Genomic DNA, 27,483 nt, shown 5'->3' on the forward strand with positions numbered 1-27,483 from the left:
CTTTATTTTATTTCTTCACTTCAATCTTTCATTGGGTTATCTCTCTCTCTCTCTCTCTCTCTCTCTCTCTCTCTCTCTCTCTCTCTCTCTCTCTCATGCATCTTCTACAAGTCTCCATAGATATAATTAATTTCAAAACAAAACATTACGTACAAATTATCACAAAATGCAATAATAATAATAATAATAATAATAATAATAATAATAATAATAATAATAATAATAATAACAATAACAATAATAATAATAATAATAATAATAATAAAAATAATGATGATGTCCTTTATTTTCACCATTCCATTAACATCTTATCCATGGCCACGATAGTATTACATTATATATATATAAAAAAAACATTGGATCTAGAATTTTAATGATATAATGAACGTTCCTTTAAATATAATGATCCCTTTGTATTAAATAAATCAAATAAAGTAAAAAGAAAAAAAAAAATTCTCCCCATCTCGAACACTCACGTATTTCATGAGGTTAAATCCTGCTAATATTTGTGGGATATTATATTACTGGCAAATTATCTGTTTATTTTTCTTATTTCATTCATTTATTATTTTTTATAGTGTTTTATATTTGTTTGGAGTGAAAATAATTAAGTTTACGCTATTAAGAAAGATAGGGCCAACAGAATACGAAGAATTAACTTTATTTTTCTTTTATTTTATCTATCTATTTATTTATCATTATTATTTTTGTTGTTGTAAATTAGTTTGTGAAAATAGTTTAGTACACCTAACAAATTAACAACAGAAAACAGAAAATTAGCTATATTTTTCTTTTATCTATCTATTTACTTATTCATTATTATTATTGTTGTTGTAAATTAGTTTGTGAAAATAGTTTAATATACCCAACAAATTAACAAAGGGCAACAGAAAACGGAGAATCATCCTTTTCTCTATACGTTATCTATTTATTTATCATTATTTCTATTAATTGGTAATATTTGCTAGGCACGGAATAATTAGTAACTCTTTGTCATGATAAGAGTATTTTCCATTATTTAGTCTTACAAGGTGTTAGTTTCCTGTGGGGAGTTCTTTCCTACCATTGTGAAGACAGACAGACAGACAGACTGATAGATACACTGACACACGAACAGACAGACACACAAAAAGGAAGACTGGCAAATAGAAAGATAGAGAGAAATACCAGTGAGAGAGAGAGAGAGAGAGAGAGAGAGAGAGAGAGAGAGAGAGAGAGAGAGAGAGAGAGAGAGAGAGTGGCGGCGATCGTAGTGTTCCATAAGGCACAGGTGCAAAGAGTGCCACATCTGGCAGGGCTGCGTCATCCTCTGAGAGTCACCGCACGGAGCACGAGAACGGTGCTCAATGGTGGTGACGCCGTAGAGGTGCCGCGATCCCACGGGTGTCAGCATCAACGCACCTTCGCAGGACGCGTCTCCAGGATGTGGAACTTGTTCACGGCCGCGGTACCTCACGTCCAGGAGATGAACACTCACAGTGTCAAACTGATGGCACATAAGTGGAGACAGACACTGCCAACTCCTCTGACACTCTTTGTGACGTGACACTCAGTGTAGTGAAGTGAAACGAATAATGCTCCATTTACATGCTGACCATCTTGTATATTATCTATTTTCAAGTCTTGTAAATATTGTAGAGAAATAGATTGTAGTACCCTTAGAATAGGTAGCACACGACAGTGCGCCTTTGGGTACATGTTCTTTTGTATAAAGTTATGTTTAAATAAAAAAAAAAAAAAAAAGAGAGAGAGAGAGAGAGGAAGAGGAAGAGGAAGAGGAAGACACACACACACAGAGAGAGAGAGAGAGAGAGAGAGAGAGAGAGAGAGAGAGAGAGAGAGAGAGAGAGAGAGACAAAGGGGGTATAAACACACTCTTAACATGACATTCTGTTTTATTTCACTCAAGAATAAGAATAATAATGATAATAATAATAGTAATAATGGCGACGATGACAATAATAATAATAATAATAATAATAATAATAATAATAATAATAATAATAATAGTAACCAACATTGTAATATTAACTTTGTCTCTTCACTTACACTCTAAAGTCTCACTACAGTTACCATTCATTCATTTAAGTAGACGATAAATAAGAACAGCCGGATATTTATAATTTCCCGTTTTCTTTTTTGCTCTAACTATAATTTCCCATTTTCTTTTTTTTTCCTGACTAAAATCAATTAAATAAACACATAATTCAGCATTCTAATTATTTATCTATTAATTTATTGGTCTAACAAAATTTATTCACACTATTATTATTATCATTACAATTTTTTTTTACAGAATACACAACTTTTTATCATTATTAATCAGTTCTTTTTATCTTTTCGTTATTCATTCATTTATTTATTTATTCGTTTCGTGTCTATACATTCTTTCATACCAGTGAATCTTAATTTATTTCAATGTATTTTCTTTTTTTTTTCTTTAATAAATAATCTTGACTAGTATTATGAATCACTTCTGGTAAAGATTTGACTAGCTAATGTTTAAACTCTCTCTCTATCTCTCTCTCTCTCTCATGCCAATAAGTTAAATAAGTTAAACAATATATTAATTAAGTACGGCGGCACGCAGGAGGTTGTATCGTGAATCGTGTATCGTATCAACACAAGAACGTGGGGAAACATGTACGATAATCACTCTTAATACTATGTACGATAACATTTTAAGACTCTTGCTTTCTGGTGTACGATAATCACTCTTAACATTAGTACGATAACCTTAACCTTCTTCTTCTCTGGTGTACGATAATCACTCTGAACACTAGTACGATAACCTTCTTCTCTGGTGTACGATAATTACTCTGAACACTAGTACGATAACCTTCTTCTTCTTCTTCTTCTCCGGTGTACGATAATCACTAAATACAATAACCTTTTAAGTGACTTGCTCTCTGACGTACGACAATGACTCTCTGAAGATAATACACGACGCCTTTTGTTCTTCTGTTCCTGTGATGTACGATGATTAACACTAAATACGATAACCTTCCTAACCTTCCTTTCCTCCTAACTCCTCTTCCTTCCTAACGTTGAAATTTGAAACAGTACACCATATAATGAAAAAAAAAAAAAAGTCTCATTTATTACATTCCCGTTTTCTTTTCTCTTTAAATTAGCGTTCACAATAAATATATAAATAAATAAATAAAATAAAAACGCTAAATATATTAAGTAAATGTATTAATATCGAAATAAATACGGGTAACTTAATGCTAGTAATAAATAATGGTAATAAATAGTAATAAATAGCAATAATTACATAAAGTAGGCTTCTTAAAGTATAGAATTATTTTAAAGTAAATCAATTAAGTACAATGTTACTTTTGTTTCTGTTAAGTAAGTTTAAGTATTCGTGGGTGAGTAATTAAGTACAATGAAGAGGGGGAAATGAGAGAGAGAGAGAGAGAGAGAGAGAGAGAGAGAGAGAGAGAGAGAGAGAGAGAGAGAGAGAGAGAGAGAGAGAGAGAGAGAGAGAGAGAGAGAGAGAAATAAAGCATAGAAACAAGATTGGAGAGAGAGAGAGAGAGAGAGAGAGAGAGAGAGAGAGAGAGAGAGAGAGAGAGAGAGAGAGAGAGAGAGAGAATAAAGCATAGAAACAAGATTGGAGAGAGAGAGAGAGAGAGAGAGAGAGAGAGAGAGAGAGAGAGAGAGAGAGAGAGAGAGAGAGAGAGAGAGAGAGAGAGAGAGAAAATAAAGCATAGAAACAAGATTGGAGAGAGAGAGAGAGAGAGAGAGAGAGAGAGAGAGAGAGAGAGAGAGAGAGAGAGAGAGAGAGAGAGAGAGAGAGAAATAAAGCATAGAAACAAGATTGGAGAGAGAGAGAGAGAGAGAGAGAGAGAGAGAGAGAGAGAGAGAGAGAGAGAGAGAGAGAGAGAGAGAGAGAGAGAGAGAGAGAATAAAGGAAAGAAAACACGAAAAAAAGACAGAAAATACAACACAACAAATAAACCACCATGACATCAAACACTCTAGACAAACAGATTCACACATTTCTCTCCTTTTCTCCGTCCATCGCTGCACATTAAGGGTACATAGAGTATTTACTGAAGGATGAGGGTGTTTTGAAGACTTCCCACCCTCTGACTCCCTTGTTATACTCTCATTACGTCACAAAATAAGGAAATACTCACGGTTTGACGAGAATACCACGTGACAAGGTGAAGTTTGTAAACAGACACCACGAGCTTAAAATATTTCACTTTTTTTTTCTTCTTTTTTTTCGTTAATGATAAAATAATAATGAACGTTAAATTTTGTGATATGTCATCTTTCTTTTGTCTTTGAGTTAAGTACATGTAAAATTTGAAATATTTCAATTCATTTTTGCATTCTTGTTTACAACTTCACCTAATGTTACAATAAATAAAATAAAATACTATACAAGATATTTTTTGGCTTGTTGGTTTTCGTTTAAGTACATAAAAGATATGAACATTTATTTTCCTTTCGTCTGCTTACTTTCCGGTATTACATAATTGCACTTAACATTAGTATGAACAATGAACATAAACGCCACACATACACATTCACCTTTAAGTATAGGAGATAAGAGCTTAAACCATTATTACATCTCTCACAACTCCCTTTCGTCACCTTCCTAATAATTACACTTAAAATTACCAAATAAATAAGTAACTTGAAAATCTTACATATATAACACTTTGGTTTTAATTTCTAGTATTTTTTTTCTGAGCAAATTTTCCACACCACCACTTTTTGTTTCTATTCTATTGTTATTATTATTATTTTCTAACCACCGGGGAACCATTGCAAAGAGCTCTCCATCCACCTCACAATAAATACACATTCTTTCACTAATACTTAATCTCATCAGTCTCTATATTCACTACTATTTTCCTTCGGGTTTTTAAAAAGTATCTAAAATCAACTACTAGTATTTATATTCCCATTTTCTTTCTATTTACAAGCCTAATTATCTCTTTTATATATATCTTTCTATTTAATTTCTACAAACACTAATTATTTTTCTTTATTTTTCGTTCCTATCAGCTTCCTTTGGGATTAATTTATTTCCGTTTATTTTCGTTCTCTTCACTTGACAAATCGCCGTTCATTATATTTCTTTGTATTTTATTTAACACAGACAACAATGAAGGACTAGATTGATGAATAGACTGTTTGCATCATTTAAAAGTATTGTATTCTCTCTCTCTCTCTCACACACACACACACACACACACACACACACACACACACACTCTCTCTCAATGAATGACTAGATAATGAGTAGAATGTTTGCATCAATTAATAGTTATTGTATATATTCTCTCTCTCTCTCTCTCTCTCTCTCTGTGAACTAGATCAAATATTGCACTTGTTTTATCATCAAGAAGAGTATAACTTAATAAATGAAGTAATGGCGCCACTAGTTATTTTTCCTTTTCTTTTTCTCTCTCTCTTTCTCTCCTTTTCTTCGTTTCCTTTCTTCTCAATTTTAAAAGAAAGTGTCACGAGGTTTTTCTTTTTCTTTTTTTTTTTTCAATTTGGTCATATCGCATTTTTTTTTCTTTTCATTTCTTTTCTATTTCAAGGCAGGATTTTTTTTTCCGATACGTTTCACAAATAAAAGAAAATTAAATAAAAGATGGAGACATATAAATGAATAAATAAATAAATAGAAACGAAGCAAAATAAATAAAATGATAAATGAATAAAATTAATAGAAAAAAAAAGAAAATGAAAAAAAAACAAAAAGAAAATAAAGAAAAGAAAACAGAAAACGAAGAAAAGGAAGTAAAAAAATAGCGAAAATAATAAAAAGAAACGAGAAAAAATAAAAGAAGGAAAAGAAATCATAATAAAATAGAAGAAAAAAAAAAAAATAGAAATGAAATAAAAAAACGAAAACAAAAAATGAAAAATAAAAATAGAAAAAATATTATAAAACCAAATAAAAAAAAAATAATAAATAAAATAAATTAATTAAACTCCACAAATTAACAAACTTGAGTCTCACATGACCTTGACCTCAGCAATTGACCTTCCACTGACCTTCCTTTGACCTCATTTACTACCTGCTGTAGGAGGGTGACCTGGTGCGGCTCCATGACCTGCTCCGAGACCTGGTGTGGCTCCGTGACCACCAGGAGGACTCGGAGGAGGAGGGGGAGGGGGGAGGGGTAGGCCGATGGTAGGGCACTGGTCTTTTCCGGGCACTATATGTGTGGGGGGGAAGGAGAGGGAAGAGGGAAGAGGGGAGAGGGGAGAGGGAGAGGGAGAGAGGAGGAGGAGGGAGGGTTAGTATTGTTAGTAATTGTGGTGGTGGTGGTGGTGGTGGTGGTGGTGTTGGTTGGAGGAGGAGGAGGAGGAGGAGGAGGAGAAGGAGAAGGAGAAGGAGAAGGAGAAGAAGAAGAAGAAGAAGAAGAAGAAGAAGAAGAAGAAGAAGAAGATTAAGAAGGAAAGAAAGCTAAAGAAAGAAAAAGAAAAGAAAGAACAAAAGGAAGAATGAAAAAGTAGTAGTAGTAGTAGTAGTAGTAGTAGTAGTAGTAGTAGTAGTAGTAGTAGTAGTAGTAGTAGTAGTAGTAGTAGTAGTAGTAGTAGTAGTAGTAGTGTGTGTGTGTGTGTTTAGTACATACATACATACACACACAATGGAGATGTCAGTATATACGCATTAACCCCTTCTGTACCATGACGCATTTCCATATTCATTCTGGTGACTATTTGGTGACTCTATACAGCTTCAGAAACTCATGTGGGGGATTAAAATAGTGAAGACTGTGGCCATTAATCTTGTGACCTCCATAGACCCTTCCTAATGTCAATAAAATGGTCTAATGGTGCACAAATCTCAAGGTAAAAACGTGTCCCAGTACTGAAGGGGTTAACAATAAATAAATGTTAAAATGAGTACCTAGTTTTTCTTTTTTCCTTTTCAATGTTAGTGATTAAAATTGTGCTCTTAAGTAGACTTCATCACACAAACTATAGTCACATTAGTAATTAGTAGAAAATTGTAATAGTAATAGTAGTAATAGTAGAAAAGTGATAGTAATAATAATTTTCCTTTTCTTTCACATTAGTTATTAGAAGAATATTATTATTATCACATTTGTCTCTATGCTGACTTAGAACATTATGGCAAAACTTAATATAGCAAGTAAAATATTAATAAACAGTTAGTAACATTAGCACAAACAATAAAAATAACAATAATAATAAATAACAACTAAAAATATTGACACAAACACACACACACAAAATAAATAAATAAATAAAAAAAAAAATTATAAATAAATGAATAATAATAATAATAATAATAATAATAATAATAATGACTGAACAAATTATACCATTAAATCACTTAATATTGATCTGAAGAACACAACAATGACAATAAAACAACAAACAACAACAACAACAACACAAGCACTATGCATTCATTACTACTGTGCACAACAACAACAACAACAACAACAATAGCAGACTCACCATGTGCGTTTCTGAGTCATGTACACGCACATATACGTACATACATGCTAAAAAAGAATACAGGAGGAGGAGGAGGAGGAGGAGGAGGAGGAGGAAGAGGAGGAGGAGGAGGAGGAGGAGGAGGAGGAGGAGGAGGAGGAGGAGGAGGTTCATCTCTTCTTTACAAGGTGTCTGATGCTGCAAAATAAGAAATAAAATAAAGAGATACACAAACATACATAATAAAACAAGCTGAGTGTGTGTGTGTGTGTGTGTGTGTGTGTGTGTGTGTGTGTGTGTGTGTGTGTGTGTGTGTGTGTGTGTGTGTGTGCAGCAGGCATTGTACAATAATAAGGCAAGCCAAATGATCGACAGTGCAATAATAACGACAATAATAGTAATAATAATAATAATAATAATAATAATAATAATAATAATAATAATAATAGTAATAGTAATAATAATAGGTATACTTCTACATGCTTTGGTACATTTGGCAGTGCATTAACAAACAAAGCTACACAGTTACTGAAATATAAGGTGCTGGAATGCATAGTAAATAAAAAGACTGCAATAATAACAGCAATAATGATGGTAATGATAATAATAGCTACAAAAAAATAGGAATAATGAGGAAATGGAACAAATAACTGATAAGCACGATGCAGGAATAACAAAGCAAATCAATAATAACAACAATAAATGAATAAATACATCATTATGGAAGACAACAAACAAATGTGAAAAAAATAAATAATAATAATTAACCTAACCGAACCTACAGTCTTCCAAATCTAAAGGAGGTTTTCTGTTCAGTCAGTTAGTTAGTCAGTCAGTCAGTCAGTCAGTCAGTCAATCAATCAATCAGTCTTCCAGCAGTACCTAACCTGACCTGACCTGAGGGTGGGCAGTGGCCTCACCTGTGTGCCTCGTGTCAATCAGTGTTGCCATTTGAATGAGTTCTGTATTTATGACAGCCACTTTAATGGAAGAAGCTGCTCATTGTATTATCAGAGTCTTTCATATTGTGTCTGGAACAGCTTCAGTACACCAGTGTGACACGTGGCACTGTCCCTCACTGTGTCTGGCGGTGCGGCCAAGGCTGGACGGTAATGAGTGTTGCCGCGTGAATGGAGTTAACAATATTTCACCTTCTACACAAAATACTTCATTTCATTGATATATTTATTTTCTATTGTATTTGGAACACAGTATTGCACCAATTGTCTTACTAAGGACGATGGTGAATGGTGAAAAAGATTTAACATTTTAACAGCAACAGTCACACAGACACACACAGATGCCGATATTTGTTACTGTCATGTGAATAACGTAAGCGTGGAATGTTAACCTTTCTTTTAATTATCATTTTTCTTGGATTTGATGATGCTGGATTTCCGTTAAAGCATTCTACATCCCTCTCACTCACACACAGGAAGCTCTGACTGGCTGGTTCACAAGGACTTGGCACTGCTGGAAGGCTGGGAGTCCACTAAAAGGCCACACCCAAAAAACATTTATATTTGGAAGACTATAACCTAACCTAGCCAAACCTAACCTGACCTGACCTACCTTGTTATCCTCCTCTTGTCCAGGAAAGAAGGTGACCCCCTCCTCCTGGGTATGGACAGCGATCTTGACCTCGTCCGCGACCTTGACCTAGAGGCTGACCTACTGTACCGGCCTCCATACGACCTGGAGCGTGACCTGGAGCGACCTCTTGACCTGCTGCGGGAGTGTGACCTTGAGTAGGACTTGGAGCGTGACCTTGAGGGTGACCTGGAGGCTGACCTTGACCCTGATCTGTTGGGGAGGAGGGGGTTATTGGGGGTGGGTTGGGGTGTCTGTTTGTCTGTCTGTCTGCCTTTTTTATTTTCTTTCTCTTTTTCAATTTTATTTTCTTTAGTTTGTATTTTTTCATTCTCTCTCTCTCTCTCTCTCTCTCTCTCTCTTTCACTTTCTCTACACATTTATCTTTAATTTGTATCTTTTCTTTAACTCACTCATTTTTTCTCATAACTTTTTTTCTTTAATCTCTCTCTCTCTCTCTCTCTTTTACTTTCTCTACACTTTTTCCTTTAATTTGCATATTTTTCTTTACATATACTCTCACTCTCTCTCTCTCTCTCTCTCTCTCTCACTTTCTTTCCCTCACTCTGAATTTCTTACACAAACATTCTCTCTCTCTCTCTCTCTCTCTCTCTCATCCCTTCCCTCTCCCCTTACCTGAGTGACCTTGAATGAGAGCGTGACCTGGTCTGGGATCTGGAGCGTGACCTTGATCTTGAGCGGGAGGGTGAGCGGGAGGAGGCGGAGGAGCGGGAGGAGGAGGAGGAGCGGGAGGAGCGCCTGGGAGAGCCTGAGCTGCGGGAGTCTGGACTGTGGGCGGGAGAGAGGGTAGTGCTGGAGAGGGGCCTGCTGGGAGAGAGAGAGAGAGGAGAGAGAGAGAGAGAGAGAGAGAGAGAGAGAGAGAGAGAGAGAGAGAGAGAGAGAGAGAGAGAGAGAGAGAGAGAGAGAGAGAGAGAGAGAGAGAGAGAGAGAGAGAATTTAGTAACAAAAACCTACATGAGTATATCTATGCGTACATGAATGTGAATGCATACATGTCCACACACACACACACACACACACACACACACACACACACACACACACACCTTCGATATCTTGGACTGCTAACTTTCACAGCAGGATTTCTTGCTAAGTGCTGTCCATTCTGAGGCGGGCGGGGGAGCTCCAAGGGGCGTGTCGGGTCCGGGGGACGGGGCGGGGCTGCCACTGGGGTCTGGGCGGCTTGGGGGCTTGTCTTATCCTGTGGCGGTGGCTTGGTGGCCGGCTTAGGCAGGGGAATGGAGCCACAAGGGATGATAGTGGCTTTGCTGGGTTTATCCGCAGGTGGCTGGCTTGGGGTGACCTTTGGGGCTTTCTGTGGGGGAAGGTGTGGGGTGGGAGGGCTCAGGTCACCGGTGCTGCCTCTTTCCTCCACATTCGCCTCCTCCTTCGGCCAGTCATCCTTCTCCTCCTTCTCTGCATCCTGCCCTGTTCTCTTGGGTCTGGGGCTATCCTGCAGGGCTGCCTCGGGGCTTGGGGATGTGTGGCGCTTGGTGCGGGGCCGTGGGGCTTCTGGGGAGCTGTGGGGAGGGGGCAGTCAGTCAGGGAGGCATGGGGTAACACACACATAAACACACACACACTGGTGAATCTCAAGCAGTACAGTGACTTGAAGGTAATGAAGAGAAAATGGGAATTATGATGAAAAGTGATGTATTTGTTCTCACACTAAAGAAGTAGAAAATGTGAAAGGAAAAAGTGAGAGAGAGAGAGAGAGAGAGAGAGAGAGAGAGAGAGAGAGAGAGAGAGAGAGAGATTAATTTATTCACGGTCAAGACTTAAAAAACTACTGAAATTGGAGAAAAATGAAAAAAAAGGGTTTATTTGCTTTCTCAAACTAAAAGAAAAAAAGAAAAGACAAAAAGAAGCAGAAAAGATCAAATATACTCAAACTTTTACACACAAACAAATAAATAAACAAGTAAAAAAGCTAACATGTCAAATAAAATATAAATAAATAAATAGATAAGTAAAATAGAGAAAATAAATAAATAAATAACTTTCAAACCACACCAAAACGCAGCAAAATAAAGAAAGAATTAATAAAAACAAAAACTGAAGCATAGAGAACATGTTTATTGGAGTGAGGTCAGAGTACAGAACGATGATGGTGGTGGTGGTGGTGGTGGTGGTGGGTACAGGGAGGCACCACCACTCTCTACTTCCTATAGTCACTACTGCAGGAAATACAATAAATAAAAATAAGAAAAAGAATGAAGGAAATACAAGATAAATACAAAAAAACAAGGAAAAATACAAAAAAATAAGGAAAAACTGGCAAAAGAAACGAGAGAGAGAGAGAGAGAGAGAGAAATGACAGAAATAGAATACAAAAAAGGAAAAAATGGGAAAATAAACAAGAATAACAGAGAGAGAGAGAGAGAGAGAGAGAGAGAGAGAGAGAGAGAGAGAGAGAGAGAGAGAGAGAGAGAGAGAGAGAGAGAAGCAAGCATGAACTAAATATACATAAATTTCAACAAAATAAGGGTAAGGAGTAATAATGGTAATAATGATGCGTCCATACAAGGCAGCCAAGGTCAACAATAGCAGTGGTGCAGTGGTGAGGCAGGAAAGTGTCGTACCTCAGCTAATATTGTTGTACTTTCTCTGTCAGTTTTGTCATTTGAAGATAATAATGTTTGAAAATAATAACAGTAATGGGTTTTTGTCTACAATGAAAAAATGATGATAATATAATAGTATTTAATGAATAATAATAATAATAATAATAATAATAATAATAATAATAATAATAATAATGCATTTTGTTTATAAGGAAAGGTAGCCACAAAATAATAATGTTTAGAGAATAGGAGTAATAATTTTATATATAAGCAAGAATAATGATAATATAATAACATTTAAAGAATAGTAATAACAATAATAATAGTAATGTTTTTTTTGTTTATTAGGAAAGATAGCATAAAATAATAATGTTTAATGAATAATGACAATAATAGTAATAATTTCATCCATAAGGCAAAAATAATGATTTAATAATGCTTAATGAATAATAATAATATCAATAATAATAATAGTAATGCTTTTTGTTTATATGGAAAAGTAACCACAAGATAATGTTTAATGAATAATGATAATAATAGTAATAATCTAATAATGTTTAATGAATATTAATATTTTTTTGTTTATAAGGAAAAGTAACCACAAAATAATCATGTTTAATAAATAATGACAATAAAATAATAAAAAAAAACAACTAAAATAATAATGTTTGATAAATACTAATAGTTTTAATCTCTAAGGAAAGGTGGCACGAACAATGATAATAATGATAATAAGTACACAAAGCATCGTACGTGTCTAAGAGGTTATTGTACTTCTCTCACGGCTACAGTCTATCAGCTCTTCGCCAATACTCATGCTCTCAACTCAACAAAATACACATACACTGAGTTTCAAAGATTTGCAAACACTAATACACTAATCTAGCTAAGGTATACAAAATAGAGAGGTGTCTAAATCTAGTGACTATACTTAATTCATACATACATACATACATACGTACACACACACACGCATGCGCGCACACACACACACACACACACACACACACACACACACACACACACACACACACACACACACACACTTTCTCTCTCTCTCTCTCTCTCTCACAAACACGCACCAAAATAAACTAGAAAAAAAAAAAAAAAAAAAAAAAAAATTCTTGCACACACACACACACAAACACCTAATCTACCACAACCCAAAAAAACACAGGCAGCGGCAAGTAATCATCAGCAGCGGTGGCGGTGGTGATGTTGGTGGCTCGCACACTGAAGCTCACCTCTCAGCATGGTGGTGGCGGTGGTGGGCTGCAGTGGTGCGGCGGTGGTGGTGGTGGTGGTGGTGGTGCGGCCTCTTATGGGAGTGACGGTGGTGGCTGTCGTTTCTCTGTTAGGGCACCAGACGGGAGGGTAGTTAGCGAGAGGGGGTCATTACGAGAGCTTGGGGTCGTTAATGTTATAAACGAGTTGATACCAAACAAACACAGGCCACGGGGTAGTAATAACAACAATAACAACAACAACAATGGTGGTAGTAGTAGTAGTGGTAGTAGCAGTAGTAGTAGCAACATCAACAAGTGAGCTCTCATCATAATAATAATAATAATAATAATAATAATAATAATAATAAACAAGGTTAGACTGTTCCCTGGTACTATAGATATATAATAAAGATATATAATGTAATCTATATGTAATTTGAGGGAGGGAAGGGAGGGAGGGAGGGAGAACACTAGGGTCTGGGAGGTAGGTGAGGAAATGAACAAGATTGAAAGGGACAGACAAAATAATAATAATAATAATAATAATAATAATAATAATAATAATAATAATGGTGGTAGTAATAATAATAGTAATGGTTGTATGGATGTAGGGATTAAAATGGGTTTTGATATGTAAAATGAATGAATGAATGAATGAATGAATGAATGAATAAATAAATAAAATAAATAAATAGATAATAGACAAGGATAGACAAAAATACACTAAAATACACAATACAAAACAAAACACAAAGAAAAAAAAAAAAAAAAAAAAAAAAAAAAAAAAGTAAGGTATTTAAAGTAAGATTCACAATAAAACAAACCAAAGACAAAGAAAAAAAAAGAATGAAAAGAAAAAAAAAAAAAAAGAAAAGGAATTGATCTAAAGTTATGAAGAGGAAGATGGTTGCCAGAGAAAAAAAAAATAAAAATAAATAAAATAAAATAAAAATAAAAGCAAAAATGAAAATAAATCAAGAAGGAAAGGAAAACAAATACAATGAAGTAATGGTGGATAGCACTGAGTGGGGAGGATGTGGAGGGGGACAAGTGGATAGTGGACCAGTAGGGAGTTGAACAGTGAAAGGTGGATGGAGGACTTAGGAAATACAGGACAGCAATGAATGAGGCAATATATCAATGACGTTAGTGTGGTAATGGTGAATGGGAAGGGACTATGACTCACCAACCCTTAATAATAACAATAATAGTAACAATAAAAACAATAATAATAATAATAATAATAATAATAATAATAATAATAATAATGATAATAATAATAAGAGTAGAATCTTAAATGTTAATACTACAAACCCCATGAAATATATATATACACATTTGACAGAGTGATAAGAAACTAGCAGTATTAGAAGGAGTAATGAGAATAATGGTGATGATGATGATGATGGTGATGATGATAAATAACAAATAAATCACTAAAGTAGAATTTGCTGCTCTCTACAAACAATACATAAATGTGTGTGTGTGTGTGTGTGTGTGTGTGTGTGTGTGTGTGTGTGTGTGTGTGTGTGTGTGTGTGTGTGTGTGTGTGTGTTGAGTGCTCTAAAGTGTAGTTAGTAGTAGTAGTAGTAGTAGTAGTAGTACACTCAAGTGATGATATACTAATGACAATAAAAGTAACAGTAGTAGTAGTAGTAGTAGTAGTTGTGGTAGTGGAGGTGGCAGTGGTGGTGATGAACAAAAAGCCGTGAGCAACAGACAGTAGTAGTAGCAACAGTAGTAGTATATAACAAGAACAGTGAGGAGAAACAGACAGACAGACAGACAGACAGTGGTGGTAACAGTGAGTGGTAGTGACAAAACTAGCAAAGTGTACCCCACAGAGGCCCTTATACCCCCCGCCCCGCCTGAGCCCCGCCCCGCCCCGCCTCAGCAGCGGCGTGGGGGAGGCAGCCTTGGCACCAACTTGACCCTAACATACTTACTTCGCGCCTCTCGGTCCTAATAGGGTGCATGGCATGGTAATAACAAAATTTTAACCATTGCTACGCTAACAGTAAATCTAACCAACACTCTCGATAATTAGTATGTCTCTCTCTCTCTCTCTCTCTCTCTCTCTCTCTCTCTGGTTCTATTTTGTCTCATTGTGCTTTTTAACAATTGTTACTTATTTTGATGTGGTTAAAAGTAGTTAGTCTTATTTTTTTTGTATCTCATTTGACTTTTTTCTATTCTTTACTTTGGTTTTATCAATGCAAAGTTTGATACATTGTGAAAAGTTTTGGTTTGTGAATTGCTTTGAGTTGTAAGGTAAATAGTTGGACTTTCTGTGTCTTCAATAATTTAAAGGTTTGATATGACAAGTTCTGAATAAGTTTAAAATATATAACAAGTTTTTTTTTTTTTAAGAGGTAAAATTAAATGATCAACTTTTCAAATGTGACTTTCTCTCTTCACTACAATATTAGACAATTGACTTAAGATTACAAAAAAGTAAGAAAAAAATATACAAAAAACATGAAATTGATATCAAATTCTAAGTTTCTATAGACAATTGAGAAAGAAATGAACATACTTAAATATTGAGCACTGAATCATTACTTAGAATATTGGAACAAGAAATATTGATCAAATTACATTACTAAATCATCATAAACCACACTCTTGCTTACTTACAGAGACACACTACACTTCAAAAAACACTTATAATGCTTCAAGGTGGGGCTACACTTGATACACACCTGACCAATGCATACTGTTATACATATATACCTGTGTGTATGTATGTATGTATGAAAGTATGCATTCTTTAGTGGCATAATACAAAATGCAATCTGTATATACAACCTTGCGAGAAATTAATGACACAATCCTGTATCAAATTTATGGATACACTGTAGAGAGAGAGAGAGAGAGAGAGAGAGAGAGAGAGAGAGAGAGAGAGAGAGAGAGAGAGAGAGAGAGAGAGAGAGAGAGAGAGAGAGAGAGAGAGAGAGAGAGAGAGAGAGAGAGAGAGAGATTTAAGACAATAAAACAAAGAAAAACACAAGAAAAACAAAAACAAAAACAGAAACAGAAAAGAAAAAATATAAATAAAAGGAATAAGAAGAAAATGGAAAAAGAAGAAAAGATCAAGAACAAAAAAATAGAATAAAACTAAGAGAAAAGAAAAACAAGAGAAAGTAAAACAAATAGAGAGAGAGAGAGAGAGAGAGAGAGAGAGAGAGAGAGAGAGAGAGAGAGAGAGAGAGAGAGAGAGAGAGAGAGAGAGAGAGAGAGAGAGAGAGAGAGAGAGAGAGAGAGAGAGAGAGAAAAGGAATTAGCAGACAAACAAAAATATTAAAATTCAGAAGAAAAGAAGAGAGAAAGAGAGAGAGAAAGAGAAAAAAAGAGAGAGAGAGAGAAAGAGGAATTAGTAGACAAACAAAAAGCAGTAATATAATTCAATCAATCAATCAATCAATCAATATATGTCATCTGAGAGGAGAAAAAAATTAAATTCCCTTACCTGGCCGCCATAAAGAGCATTTTTGATAAGTAAACCGTCATTATCAAGTCAAATGTATCACCTTAATTGTAAACCTCTCACTCAACAACAACAACAACAACAACAACAACAACAACAACAGCACTCAGTCTCGTACACTCTCACTCATCCACTTCTCCATACTTGCTTTCATTACTGTATTTTGAGAAGGGGGTTAGAGAGAGAGAGAGAGAGAGAGAGAGAGAGAGAGAGAGAGAGAGAGAGAGAGAGAGAGAGAGAGAGAGAGAGAGAGAGAGAGAGAGAGAGAGAGGTACTTCATTGCATAATTCTCAAGATAAGGATTGCTAAATGGGTCAAAACACACACACACACACACACACACACACACACACACACACACACACACACACACACACACACACCAGCTCTCTCTCTTTCTCCTTTGCATATACTGCTGCTGCTGCTAACTCATAAAAAAAAGTAATTTATTCCTATCTTAAGACTAATGTAATCTGATCCTCTTTTAGTGAAGTTAAATAGGGTTTGAATCTAATTATATAAGATTACAAAGGGATTCTGAACTGGTTACTTGTATTTAATGGTATATGAGTTAATTCAATTACCTTTATTTGGATTATCTGTTTTTGTCATGTAATCTGTGAAGGTAACTATGTAGATATTATTTAATTATTATTTATTTCACTATTCACTTATTTAATTCATTTATTTATTATTATTTATCTTATCATTAACATTTTGAGTTTTCACTGATGTCATCTTTAGGTTTTTCTGAGGCTCATTACATATATCTCACCTATTTACTCATTCAATTTACTTATTTATTTACCTTCATGCACGAGGAACAACTGGCCAAGAGGAAAAATAAATAAACAAATAAATAAATAAATAAAAAATAATAATAGCTAATAATAAAATAAAATAAAATAAACTAATAAATATAAAAAAAAGGCCCACTGTTATGCCAGTTCCCTTAAAAGCCACATGAGTAATCCAAAATAAGAGGGACAAATATCTCCACCTCAGCTTAAAAGAACTCAAGTCATAGGAAGCTGGAAATACAGAAGCAGGCAAGGCAGGGAGTTCCACAGTAAACCTTCATTACTTTGACTTGGTAACACTGGCAACACAAATACAACACTAAAAATTTTCAAGCTACCCGGAGAACAAATAAATAAATCAATAGATAAGTAAATAAATAAATAATAGGGTGTTTTTTGAGGCCAATATTCGTTTCTTTTATATGTGGATGAGATTTTTGGCACAGTTCGTTAGTATTTGATTGAAAGGTGTTAATGTTGATAGGGCAAGATTAACAGGTGTTGGTAGGGCAGGTGGTGGCTTCTCTCTCTCTCTCTCTCTCTCTCTCTCTCTCTAACATTATTTAAGACCTACATGGACAAATACAAGTTTTCTCTTACATTCTCATTCTCTCTCTCTCTCAAAGCAACCAGAGAGAGAGAGAGAGAGAGAGAGAGAGAGAGAGAGAGAGAGAGAGAGAGAGAGAGAGAGAGAGAGAGAGAGAGAGAGAGAGAGAGAGAGAGAGAGAGAGAGGTAAGCAGAGAAAAAGTGTGTGTGTGTGTGTAGTGTGTGTGTGTGTGTGTGTGTGTGTGTGTGTGTGTGTGTGTGTGTGTGTGTGTGTGTGTGTGTGTGTGTGTGTGTGTGTGTGTGTGTGTGTGTGTGTGTCCCTTGTTGTGTCTAATTCTGTCCCCATGTAGAAAGTCAAAGGTCAAGGGCTTTGTTTGGTAATGGTGTGTGTGTGTGTGTGTGTGTGTGTGTGTGTGTGTGTGTGTGTGTGTGTGTGTGTGTGTGTGTGTGTGTGTGTGTGTGTGTGTGTGTGTTGTTGTTTTATTTTCGTTTTGTCATATTTTTTTCTTTATTTCACGTTTTACTAAATCCTTTTTTTTTTCTTTCTTTCTTTCTTTTTTTGTGTGTGCGTGTGCCTGTATGTGCACATAAGACACACACACACACACACACACACACACACAAGGCCACACCCCCCCTACAAACACTGTAACCCTAAACACATCACTATAGAGAGAGAGCTGTGTGTGGTGGGCGGGCACAGGGCCAGCACCCAGCACTGCCCTGCCACCCTTACACACACCACCATGACACAGACACCACCACCCACACACCCACTTGGCAACCCCCCTGCGGCCCTACTCTGGGAGCCGCCATCCCGCTCCCCCCCCCGCCCACTGCCACCTACCTTCCTGCGGGTGTCTGAGGTGGCGGGGCTGTCTGATCGGCGCCTCTTGCTGCCCTTCGCTGCTCTCACTCCACTGTTTGGGATGGTTAGGTTAGGTTAGGTCATTAATAAATAAATATAAATAAAATAAATGAAATATAATGATAAGAAAAATAAACTGAATGAAAAGAAGATAAATAAATAAATGTAAGGATTAAAACAGTTAGGTTAGGTTATTCAATTTTCTTTAGGTGTAAGATAGAGAATTGTCAAGGGGTAAAAAAAATAATAATAGATAAAAATAAATAAAACAAGGGCCATTAGAATAGCTAATATATAATACAGTAAGGGTAGACATCTAACAAATGAAAAAAATAAAATAAATAAATAAATAAATAAAAATAAAATAAATAAATAAATAGAAAAATAATAATAATAATAAATAAATAAATAAATAAATAAAATGAAAAATGAGATAATTAGGTTAGGTTAGGTTAGATTACATTATTATTATTATTATTATTTATTTTTTCATTCTTTTTTTTAGGTTACGTTTATTAGGTTAGGTAAGTTTTTTTTTTATTTATTTATTTATTATTTTTTTTAAGGTTAGGTTAGGTTTGTTCGGTTAGGATAGGTTAGGTTAGGTTTGTTTATGCTCAATTACGGATTCTCAACCTGCAGTTCATGAGTCTCCAGGTGTTCACAAGACTTCCATTGGTCCTTAGATGGCTGAGCTAATAACATCCTTAGCAGTGCCTTTGTACATTGAGTCAGTGGGTCACTATGTTAATACTGTGTTCAGTGGCAGATTACTGGAGGTTCAGGGAGATGGTCTTAGGACTCAGAGGGTTAATAACAAAGGAAACGTTCAGAATCCCTGCTCTAGATCTTAAAAAAATCAATAAATAAAATAGAATAGAACAAAATAGAATAAATAAATAATAGAGCTAGAATTAAAGAGTTGTAGCTTAAAAAGATACAAGAAAATACCTTAAAAATTAGGTTAGGCTGTCACTGAAAAAACTGAATAAAACATGAAGGATGAAAAAGTCTTATAAGTGAAAAAAATAAAATAAAAATAAATAAAAAAAACGAAAATAATGAAAAAAATAAAAAAATAAAAAAAAATTGTTATATCAAATTAGGAAACAGTTTTGTTCATTTAAGCAACACACACACACACACACACACACACACATCTTACCTGTCCGACTCAGAGCTGGAGGAGGAGGAGGAGGAGCTGGAAGAGGACGAGGAAGAGGAGGAGGAGGAAGAGGAGGAGGTGGAGGAGGAACGATGACGCCTCTTTGCCTTCTCCTTCTTCTTCTTCTTGGTGTCTCTCTTCTTCCTCTTGGGCGAGTCACTCCTGTGTGTAAGTATGTACATGTCACTCTCGGGAAACGCACACACACGCACACGGCACTCGGAAAAACTTACTACGTACACACACATGCACACGTACACACAACGGCATGCAAACACACACACACACACACGCACATATATACTAAAAAGGTTAGATTAGAGAGGGCTGTGTGTGTGTATGTGTGTGTATGTGTGTGATGGAACGCGTACATGCACACACACACAGATGTACACACAGGAACACCAGCGAAGGATTTGACGCACATAAATCATTATCATCATCATCATCATTATTATTATTATCATTATTATTGTTACATTCATAATTCTGTTGCCTACTTTCCCTGGTGCACAGAATTATGTTATATGTGCAAAAGTAGTAGTAGTAGTAGTAGTAGTAGTAGTAGTAGTAGTAGTAGAAATAATGGTAGCATAGTAGTAGTAGTAGTAGTAGTAGTAGTAGTAGTAGTAGTCATAACTCATCTGCAAACTTATATAAAGAGAGAGAGAGAGAGAGAGAGAGAGAGAGAGAGAGAGAGAGAGAGAGAGAGAGAGAGAGAGAGAGAGAGAGAGAGAGAGAGAGAGAGAGAGAGAGAGAGAGAGAGAGAGAGAGAGAGAGAGAGAGAGAGAGATAAGAAGGAAAATATTATGCATGTCTTTAGTCTTTCAGATCAAAGTGTGTGTGTGTGTGTGTGTGTGTGTGTGTGTGTGTGTGTGTGTGTGTGTGTGTGTGTGTGTGTGTGTGTGTGAGCATAATCCATGTATAATAAATGAATACTTGCACGTCACAGGCCAATAATGTGTATATCAATATATATATGAATACCTAATAGTAAATATATATATAAAAAGATTAGCTGAGCATAAAATATTATTAAGAGGTATATAGAAAGAGAGAGAGAGAGAGAGAGAGAGAGAGAGAGAGAGAGAGAGAGAGAGAGAGAGAGAGAGAGAGAGAGAGAGAGAGAGAGAGAGAGAGAGAGAGAGAGAGAGAGAGTTACGTAATCAAAGTTTAGAGAAAAAGTTAAGAGAATCATAGTAAAGTAAAAAAAAAAAAAATAGTTGGAAAAGAAAGAGATAGAGAGATAGAGATGAATAAATAGATAAATAGTAATAGAGAGAGAGAGAGAGAGAGAGAGAGAGAGAGAGAGAGAGAGAGAGAGAGAGAGAGAGAGAGAGAGAGAGAGAGAGAGAGAGAGAGAGAGAGAGAGAGAGAGAGAGAGAGAGAGTAAACTTTCAAACACTGATGGTGGTATAGGCAGGTGAGGTGTGAGTTAAGTTTACCTTTGGGTTTACTCTGGCAAAGGAAAGACTTGGTAAGGAAAAAAATAAAAGGAATATATAAATCATTAGCTCATTGGCACTTGGAAGGGAGGTTGGCGAATCAATGAATCTCTCTTTTAAAATACATACAATAAAAGACACACTGTTAGCAAATACACATTAATAAAAACAGTAGTAGTAGTAGTAGTAGTAGTGGTAGTAGCAGCAGCAGCAGTAGTGGTAGTGGACACAGAGAAAATCGTATATAATAATAATAAACATGAGAAATATAATACATCATAAGCATTAGTTATTATTATTATTATTATTATTATTATCTTTTGGCTATATGATACACATAGTTACCTTATTATTATATATTGTCAGTCAGACACAAACAAGCAGAAGTGATATATGAGCTGGAAAAACTATTATTAGGCAAGGAAAGTAGTAGTAGTAGTAGTAGTAGTAGTAGTAGTAGTAGTAGTAGTAGTAGTAGAGATAAAAAAGTTCAACAAAGAAAGAAAGAGAAAGAGAAAGAGAGAGAGAGAGAGAGAGAGAGAGAGAGAGAGAGAGAGAGAATGGGAGGATTACAAACTAATATTAATGCAAGTTTTAATTAAAGGATATTCTTGGGAGGGAGAAAAAAAGAGAGAGGGAGAGGGAGAGGGAGAAGGAGAGGGGAAATAAATGAACCTACCTGCTATGCTTTCCCTTTTTTCCTTTATGTTGTTTTTTCCTGGATGATTCAGCACTGGAGGATCTGAGGGGAAAGAAAGGGGAAAGTGAAAGAAAATGGAAGGCTGATGGAGTGTCTCTCTCTCTCTCTCTCTTTATTTCATGTTTTCTCTCAATATAAATCTTAATTCCTTAATTTTCATTATTTTTCTTTCCTACGCTCTCTCTCTCTCTCTCTCTCTCTCTCTCTCTCTCTCCATTCTAATTCTTCTCTTCTTTCAATATAAATCTCAATTCCTTACAGTTCTCATTATACTCTCTCTCTCTCTCCTGAACACTCACCTATCACGCGACCGCTTCTTCTTCTTCTTCTTATCCTTCTTGTCGCGTTTCGCCTGAGGAGCAGCTGACGGTGTGCGCTCCGGTGACGGCGAGGGAGTATTCACCCAGCCGTACTTCTTCTTCTCTCCCCCGGCAGGAGGATTAGCCGCTGCCCCCTCCGCCGCCGCCCTCGCTAGCTCCTCCTTCGCCTTCCGGTTCGGGTCAAGAGAGGAACCTTCGACAAAGTACTCTGATATGCCAAAAGCTTCCTTCAGCCGTGAGTTCTTCTCCTGTTGGGCTTCTGCTAGTGCGTGTGTCTCCCGGACGCTGTGAGTGGGAGAACGCGGGGTGTGTTAGTAGCAAGATACATTCCCTTAAACAGCTGATTTTTGCGTGATTACCAGAGAGAGAGAGAGAGAGAGAGAGAGAGAGAGAGAGAGAGAGAGAGAGAGAGTTTGTCTGAAGAAATTAAACATCAGATAAGCAACAATAATAATCACAACAACAATAATAAGCACTAAGATAGGAGGAGGAGGAGGAGGAGAAAATAAAAATCTATTAAAGTAGTAGTAGTAGTAGTAGTAGTAGTATCCAAACCATTACGATAAAAGGAACAACAATAAAGAGAAAATAAAAACAATAACTATAACAAATAATAATGATAATAACAACAATAACAACAACAATAATAATAATAATAATAATAACAAAATTATAACAATAATTTCCTTTCATTCTCCAACAAACGCAACCCCCCCCTAAAAAATAAAGCCCCAAATAGCCCAAAAAACCCGACCAACTAACCTCCCGCCACAAAAACAAAACCCCATCAGTAAGCGCACCGCATGTACCTTACAACGGAGCGCAGGGTACGGCGGAAGTGCGTGGTAGTGGTAGTAGTGGTTGTGGTGGAGGTGCAGGGGGAAGCAGGGGAGTCATCAGTAGGCGGCAGGGGCGGTGTGGGAAGCGCGGGCGTGGTGGAGGGCGCGGCAGAGTGGAATCTGTCTTGGCGTCTCCAGGGTCCCGCCTCGAGATTGGCGTGGTGGTACAAACGTCTTAGCTTCTTTCTCTGTCTGTTCCTTCTATTCCTCCAGTTTCTACGTGCGTGGTGGCCTAGGCTGAGCGCGGGGGAGCGTGAGGGCGTGAGGGCGTGTTGCAAGGCGGGGGTACACGGGAGGACAGCTGAGGGAGGGGCGACGGCTGCTAACTTATGAAGGAGGGCTGTGTGTTGTGCTAGCAGGCTCGCTACTAGCTGCTCCCACGGCCCTCCGCCCTCTGGCTGTCCCGCTGGCTGGCTCATAGACGCGAGGACACGCCAGCGACACCTCCACGCCCACGGGATACAAGGGAGCTGCTCTGTACCGTGTTAACTGGGTATAATGATACAGGTCAATGCTATGGGGTCAGTGGTCAGGGAAACTGTACCCTAATGAAATTATTTCCTGGATTCTGCCAAAATATTCCTTAATTTTTTTTTTTTTTCTTTCTTCTTTATTTTTTTTATTACTTCTATATCTTTGTCTTATTTCTTTATTTCCTTTATTTTTGGTTTAAGAACCACGATTCTCTCTTCTTCTGTTAGTGGCACTCAAGTATGCAGTGCCAAAGACGTCCCTCAGTGCCAGATCTCAGGGCACTGCTTCTCAGGCTAGTGCCACGTTCTCCTTCAGGGTATGAGTGGCGTCAATGCCAACTCAGTGCCTCGCCTCAGTGCCAATCAATGCCAAGAGGTGCCAGTTGATGCCCAAGGAGCGAGTCAATGCTGCTCTAATCAATGCCGGTGCCACGAGCAATGCCCACAGATCAATGCTATAGTGTCACGCTTCAATGCCACTGCTCTAAGAAGCGTGCCACGAGGGTCAATGCTGAACTTATAGTGCCACCAGGTCAATGCCAAGGGTGCCAAGAAGGATCAATGCCACACTCAATGACCAGTGCCAAGGGCGTGTCAGATCAATGCTTGGAGTGCCACTAATCAATGTCAACAGTGCCAGAATGAGTGCACAAGGAGAATAAATACTAACAGTTACCAATACCGTGCCAATGCCAGCAGTTCAGTGTCAACAGAAGTAGCAGGGAGTGCCAAATCAATGCCCAGTGCCACGGATCAATAACAGCACGAGGCACGGTACACACAGGGGCACCTCCCTACACAAACACACATACACACACACATACACACAGTACTGTAGGATTGGCTGGCGCACGGGTACACAAAACACGTCACACTTCACACTTTTTCTCACTTCAAACACGCACTTAGATACGAAGGCCCAAATTTGGAAGACTTGGTTGCTGGTCCTTAAAAATTACATCACACCATTGGAAGACTTGGTTGCTTGGAATAGCAGGGAAGTTAGGGGCTACATGGTTGAGCGAGGGTGTAGCGTGGGGATCTGTCCACCACACTACCTCTCTACCACACAACCAGGGCACCCATACACCCTAAATACACAGTGCTGGAGGAGTGTGGGGTTCTGAAGCCAACACCAGCACCTGTCTCCTCGCCTCCCCTCATTGTTCCTTGGTGCTGAGGGGTGCTGAGGGATGCTGATGGGTGCTGATGGGTGCTGAGGGGTGCTGGTCACTTCATCAGGGTGCTATGGTGGTGTGTGTAGGTCCAGGGTGTGTTTAGGGTGTGGTGACGAGGGTAGCACTGGAGAGAGCTTGCTGGAGCCTCCTTGCAGACCTCCCGCCCTCCCTTCCTCTCTCTCACTCACACACACACACACACACTCTCTCTCTCTCTCTCTCTCTCTCCCTCCTGCTGCTTTATAATCAATAGTGGCAGCAACAGCGGGACTCTCACCCCCCCTTCTCTCTCTCTCTCTCTCTCTCTCTCTCTCTCTCTCTCTCTCTCTCTCTCTCTCTCTCTCTCCGCAAGTGTGTCCAAACCATTTTGTGTGTGTGTGTGTGTGTGTGTGTGTGTTTCTTATTCCTTCTCTCCTCCGTTTCTTTTCCTTCTTTCTCTTTCTCTCTTTTCTTTCCTCTGTTTCCCTCCTCCTCCTCCTCTTCTTGTGACCTCCTGTGGTCGGGCGGGGAGGTAAGCCCGGATAAGCCCACACATTTGTCTCTCTCTCTCTCTCTCTCTCTCTCTCTCTCTCTCTCTCTCTCTCTCTCTCGTTTTGTTTCCCAATTTCGTCTAGATATTTTTTTTCCGTCTCTCTCTCTCTCTCTCTCTCTCTCTCTCTCTCTCTCTCTCTCTCTCTCTCTCTCTCTCTCTCTCATTAATCGTGAAGTTTTGACATAATTTCTCCAAAGATAAAAAGGAAGGAATTTTTCGTCTTCTCCTCCTCCTCCTCCTCCTCCTCTTCTTCCTCTTCCTCTTCTTCCTCTTCCTCCTCCTCTTCTTCCTCTTCCTCCTTCTTATTATCATCCTTGCTCTTCACACTTTCTCCATCAATCTTTCTTCCATTTTCTGTTTTAATCTTCCTCTCATTTTCTTTCTTCCTTTTTCCATTTTCTTTTTCCCATTTTCTTTTATGGTTTATTTCTTTTATTTCATTTCCTTTGTTTCCTTTTTTCCTTCATTTTTTGTTTTTATTTATTTTTTTTCCATTATTTTTTTTCGTTTCTCAAATATTCCCTTTTCTTTTTCTTCCTCCTCCTCTTCCTCCAGTCAAATCTTTCCTCCTCTTCCTCCTCCTCCTCCTATTCTTCTTTTTCTTCTTTCAATCACAACTCATCTTCTCCTCCTCCTCCTCCTCCTCTTCTTCTTCCTCTTTCTCTTCTTTCAATCACAACTCATCTCCTCCTCCTCCTCCTCCTCCTCCTCTTCTTCTTCCTCCTCCTCCACCTCTTCTTTCAATCACAACTTACATATCTCCTCCTCCTCCTCCTTCTCCTCCTCTTCTTTCAATCAACTTATCCTCCTCCTCCTCCTCCTCCTCCTCCACACATGAGACAAGGAGACGACAGGTGTGAGAAGACCCAATTAATAATTAGGGCCACACACCTGCCCTTCAAGACGTTTCCTTTACTCCAACACTGCAAGTACCTCCTCTTACACCTTCCAAACCTGCTAACACCTCTTCCAAACCTGCTAGCTACGTCAAATATATCGAATAGCACTTCCAAACCTGCTAACACCTCTTCCAAACCTGCTAGCTACGTCAAATATATCGAATAGCACTTCCAAACCTGCTAATGCCTCTTCCAAACCTGCTAGCTACTTCAAATATATCGAATAGCACTTCCAAACCTGCTGATACCTCTTCCAAACCTGCTAGCTACGTCAAATATATCTACTAGCACTTCCAAACCTGTCTTACACACTTCCAACACAGTTAATACCTCTTCCAAACCTGCTAACTAGTCAAATTTATCTACTAGTACTTCCAAACCTGTTTTACACACTTCCAACACTGCTACCATCTCCTCCAAACCTGCTAGCTAACTTTAAGACGAGTACTAGCAATTCCAAACCTGTCTTACACCATTCCAACACTGCTAGATATCCTTCAGTGTATTTGCCAGCACTTCCAAACCTGCAAGCAACTTCTAAAACAGGTAAAACCCTTCCAAACCAGCTTTAAACGCCTCCAAACCTGCTCTGAACCTCTCCAAACCTGCTAGCTAGTCTTCCAACACTGCTAGGCATCTCAAATACACCTTATAGCCCTTCCAAACCTGCTAGCAACCTCAAAAACACGTAAAAACTTCCAAACCTGTTTTAAATTTCTTCAAACCTGCTACTATCTCTTCCAACACTGTTAGAGATCCCAAATACACTCACAATCCTTTCCAAACCTGCTCTGAACCTCTAAAACCTTCCAAACCTGTTCTAAACGCCTCCAAACCTGCTCTGAACCTCTCCAAACCTGCTAGTTAATCTTCCAACACTGCCAACTGACTTCAAAACAAACTATTAGCTTCTCCAAACCTGTCCACACCACTCCAACACTGCTGAGGAGAGAGAGAGAGAGAGAGAGAGAGAGAGAGAGAGAGAGAGAGAGAGAGAGAGAGAGAGAGAGAGAGAGAGAGAGTATTGATTGAAGAGGAAAGGAGTACCAGAACACAGTCTCTCTCTCTCTCTCTCTCTCTCTCTCTCCTATCACTAGCAGAATCATGGCAATTTTTCTTCCTTTACACAGATTGAAGGAGGAGGAGGAGGAGGAGGAGGAGGAGGAGGAGGAGGAGGAGGTAAAGATCAAACCATAAACTATATTGACACAAACTTGAATCACAGAGAGAGAGAGAGAGAGAGAGAGAGAGAGAGAGAGAGAGAGAGAGAGAGAGAGAGAGAGAGAGAGAGAGAGAGAGAGAGAGAGAGAGAGAGAGAGAGAGAGAGAGATAACAAGTTTACCTGTCAGATTACCTTGTGTTTACACTCTCACTCTCACA

At 37.7% G+C, this 27,483-nt stretch overlaps 1 protein-coding gene across 4 annotated transcripts; it reads right to left on the minus strand.

Annotated features, from left to right (window-relative positions):
• Positions 1–5,874: 5,874 nt before the first annotated feature.
• LOC123517544 (serine/arginine repetitive matrix protein 2-like) lies at positions 5,875–24,854 on the minus strand. Of its 4 annotated transcripts, none has more exons than XM_045277712.1 (10): positions 22,992–24,854; positions 22,162–22,467; positions 21,842–21,904; positions 19,718–19,879; positions 18,532–18,604; positions 12,869–12,975; positions 10,107–10,580; positions 9,676–9,867; positions 9,022–9,252; positions 5,875–6,194 (listed from the first exon to the last, which is right to left on the minus strand). In XM_045277712.1, the coding sequence occupies exons 1-10, from the start codon at positions 23,438–23,440 to the stop codon at positions 6,050–6,052; spliced, it is 2,202 nt and encodes a 733-aa protein (XP_045133647.1). In that variant the 5' UTR covers positions 23,441–24,854; the 3' UTR covers positions 5,875–6,049. The 4 variants fall into 4 exon arrangements, with proteins under 4 accessions (XP_045133647.1, XP_045133657.1, XP_045133678.1 ...); XM_045277722.1 differs by having other exon boundaries at positions 5,876–6,194; positions 9,676–9,864; XM_045277743.1 differs by lacking the exon at positions 5,875–6,194 and adding an exon at positions 7,296–7,647 and having other exon boundaries at positions 9,676–9,864.
• Positions 24,855–27,483: the final 2,629 nt, after the last annotated feature.

This window comes from Portunus trituberculatus, chromosome 6 (genome assembly GCF_017591435.1).
Source record: "Portunus trituberculatus isolate SZX2019 chromosome 6, ASM1759143v1, whole genome shotgun sequence".
NCBI lineage: Eukaryota > Metazoa > Arthropoda > Malacostraca > Decapoda > Portunidae > Portunus > Portunus trituberculatus.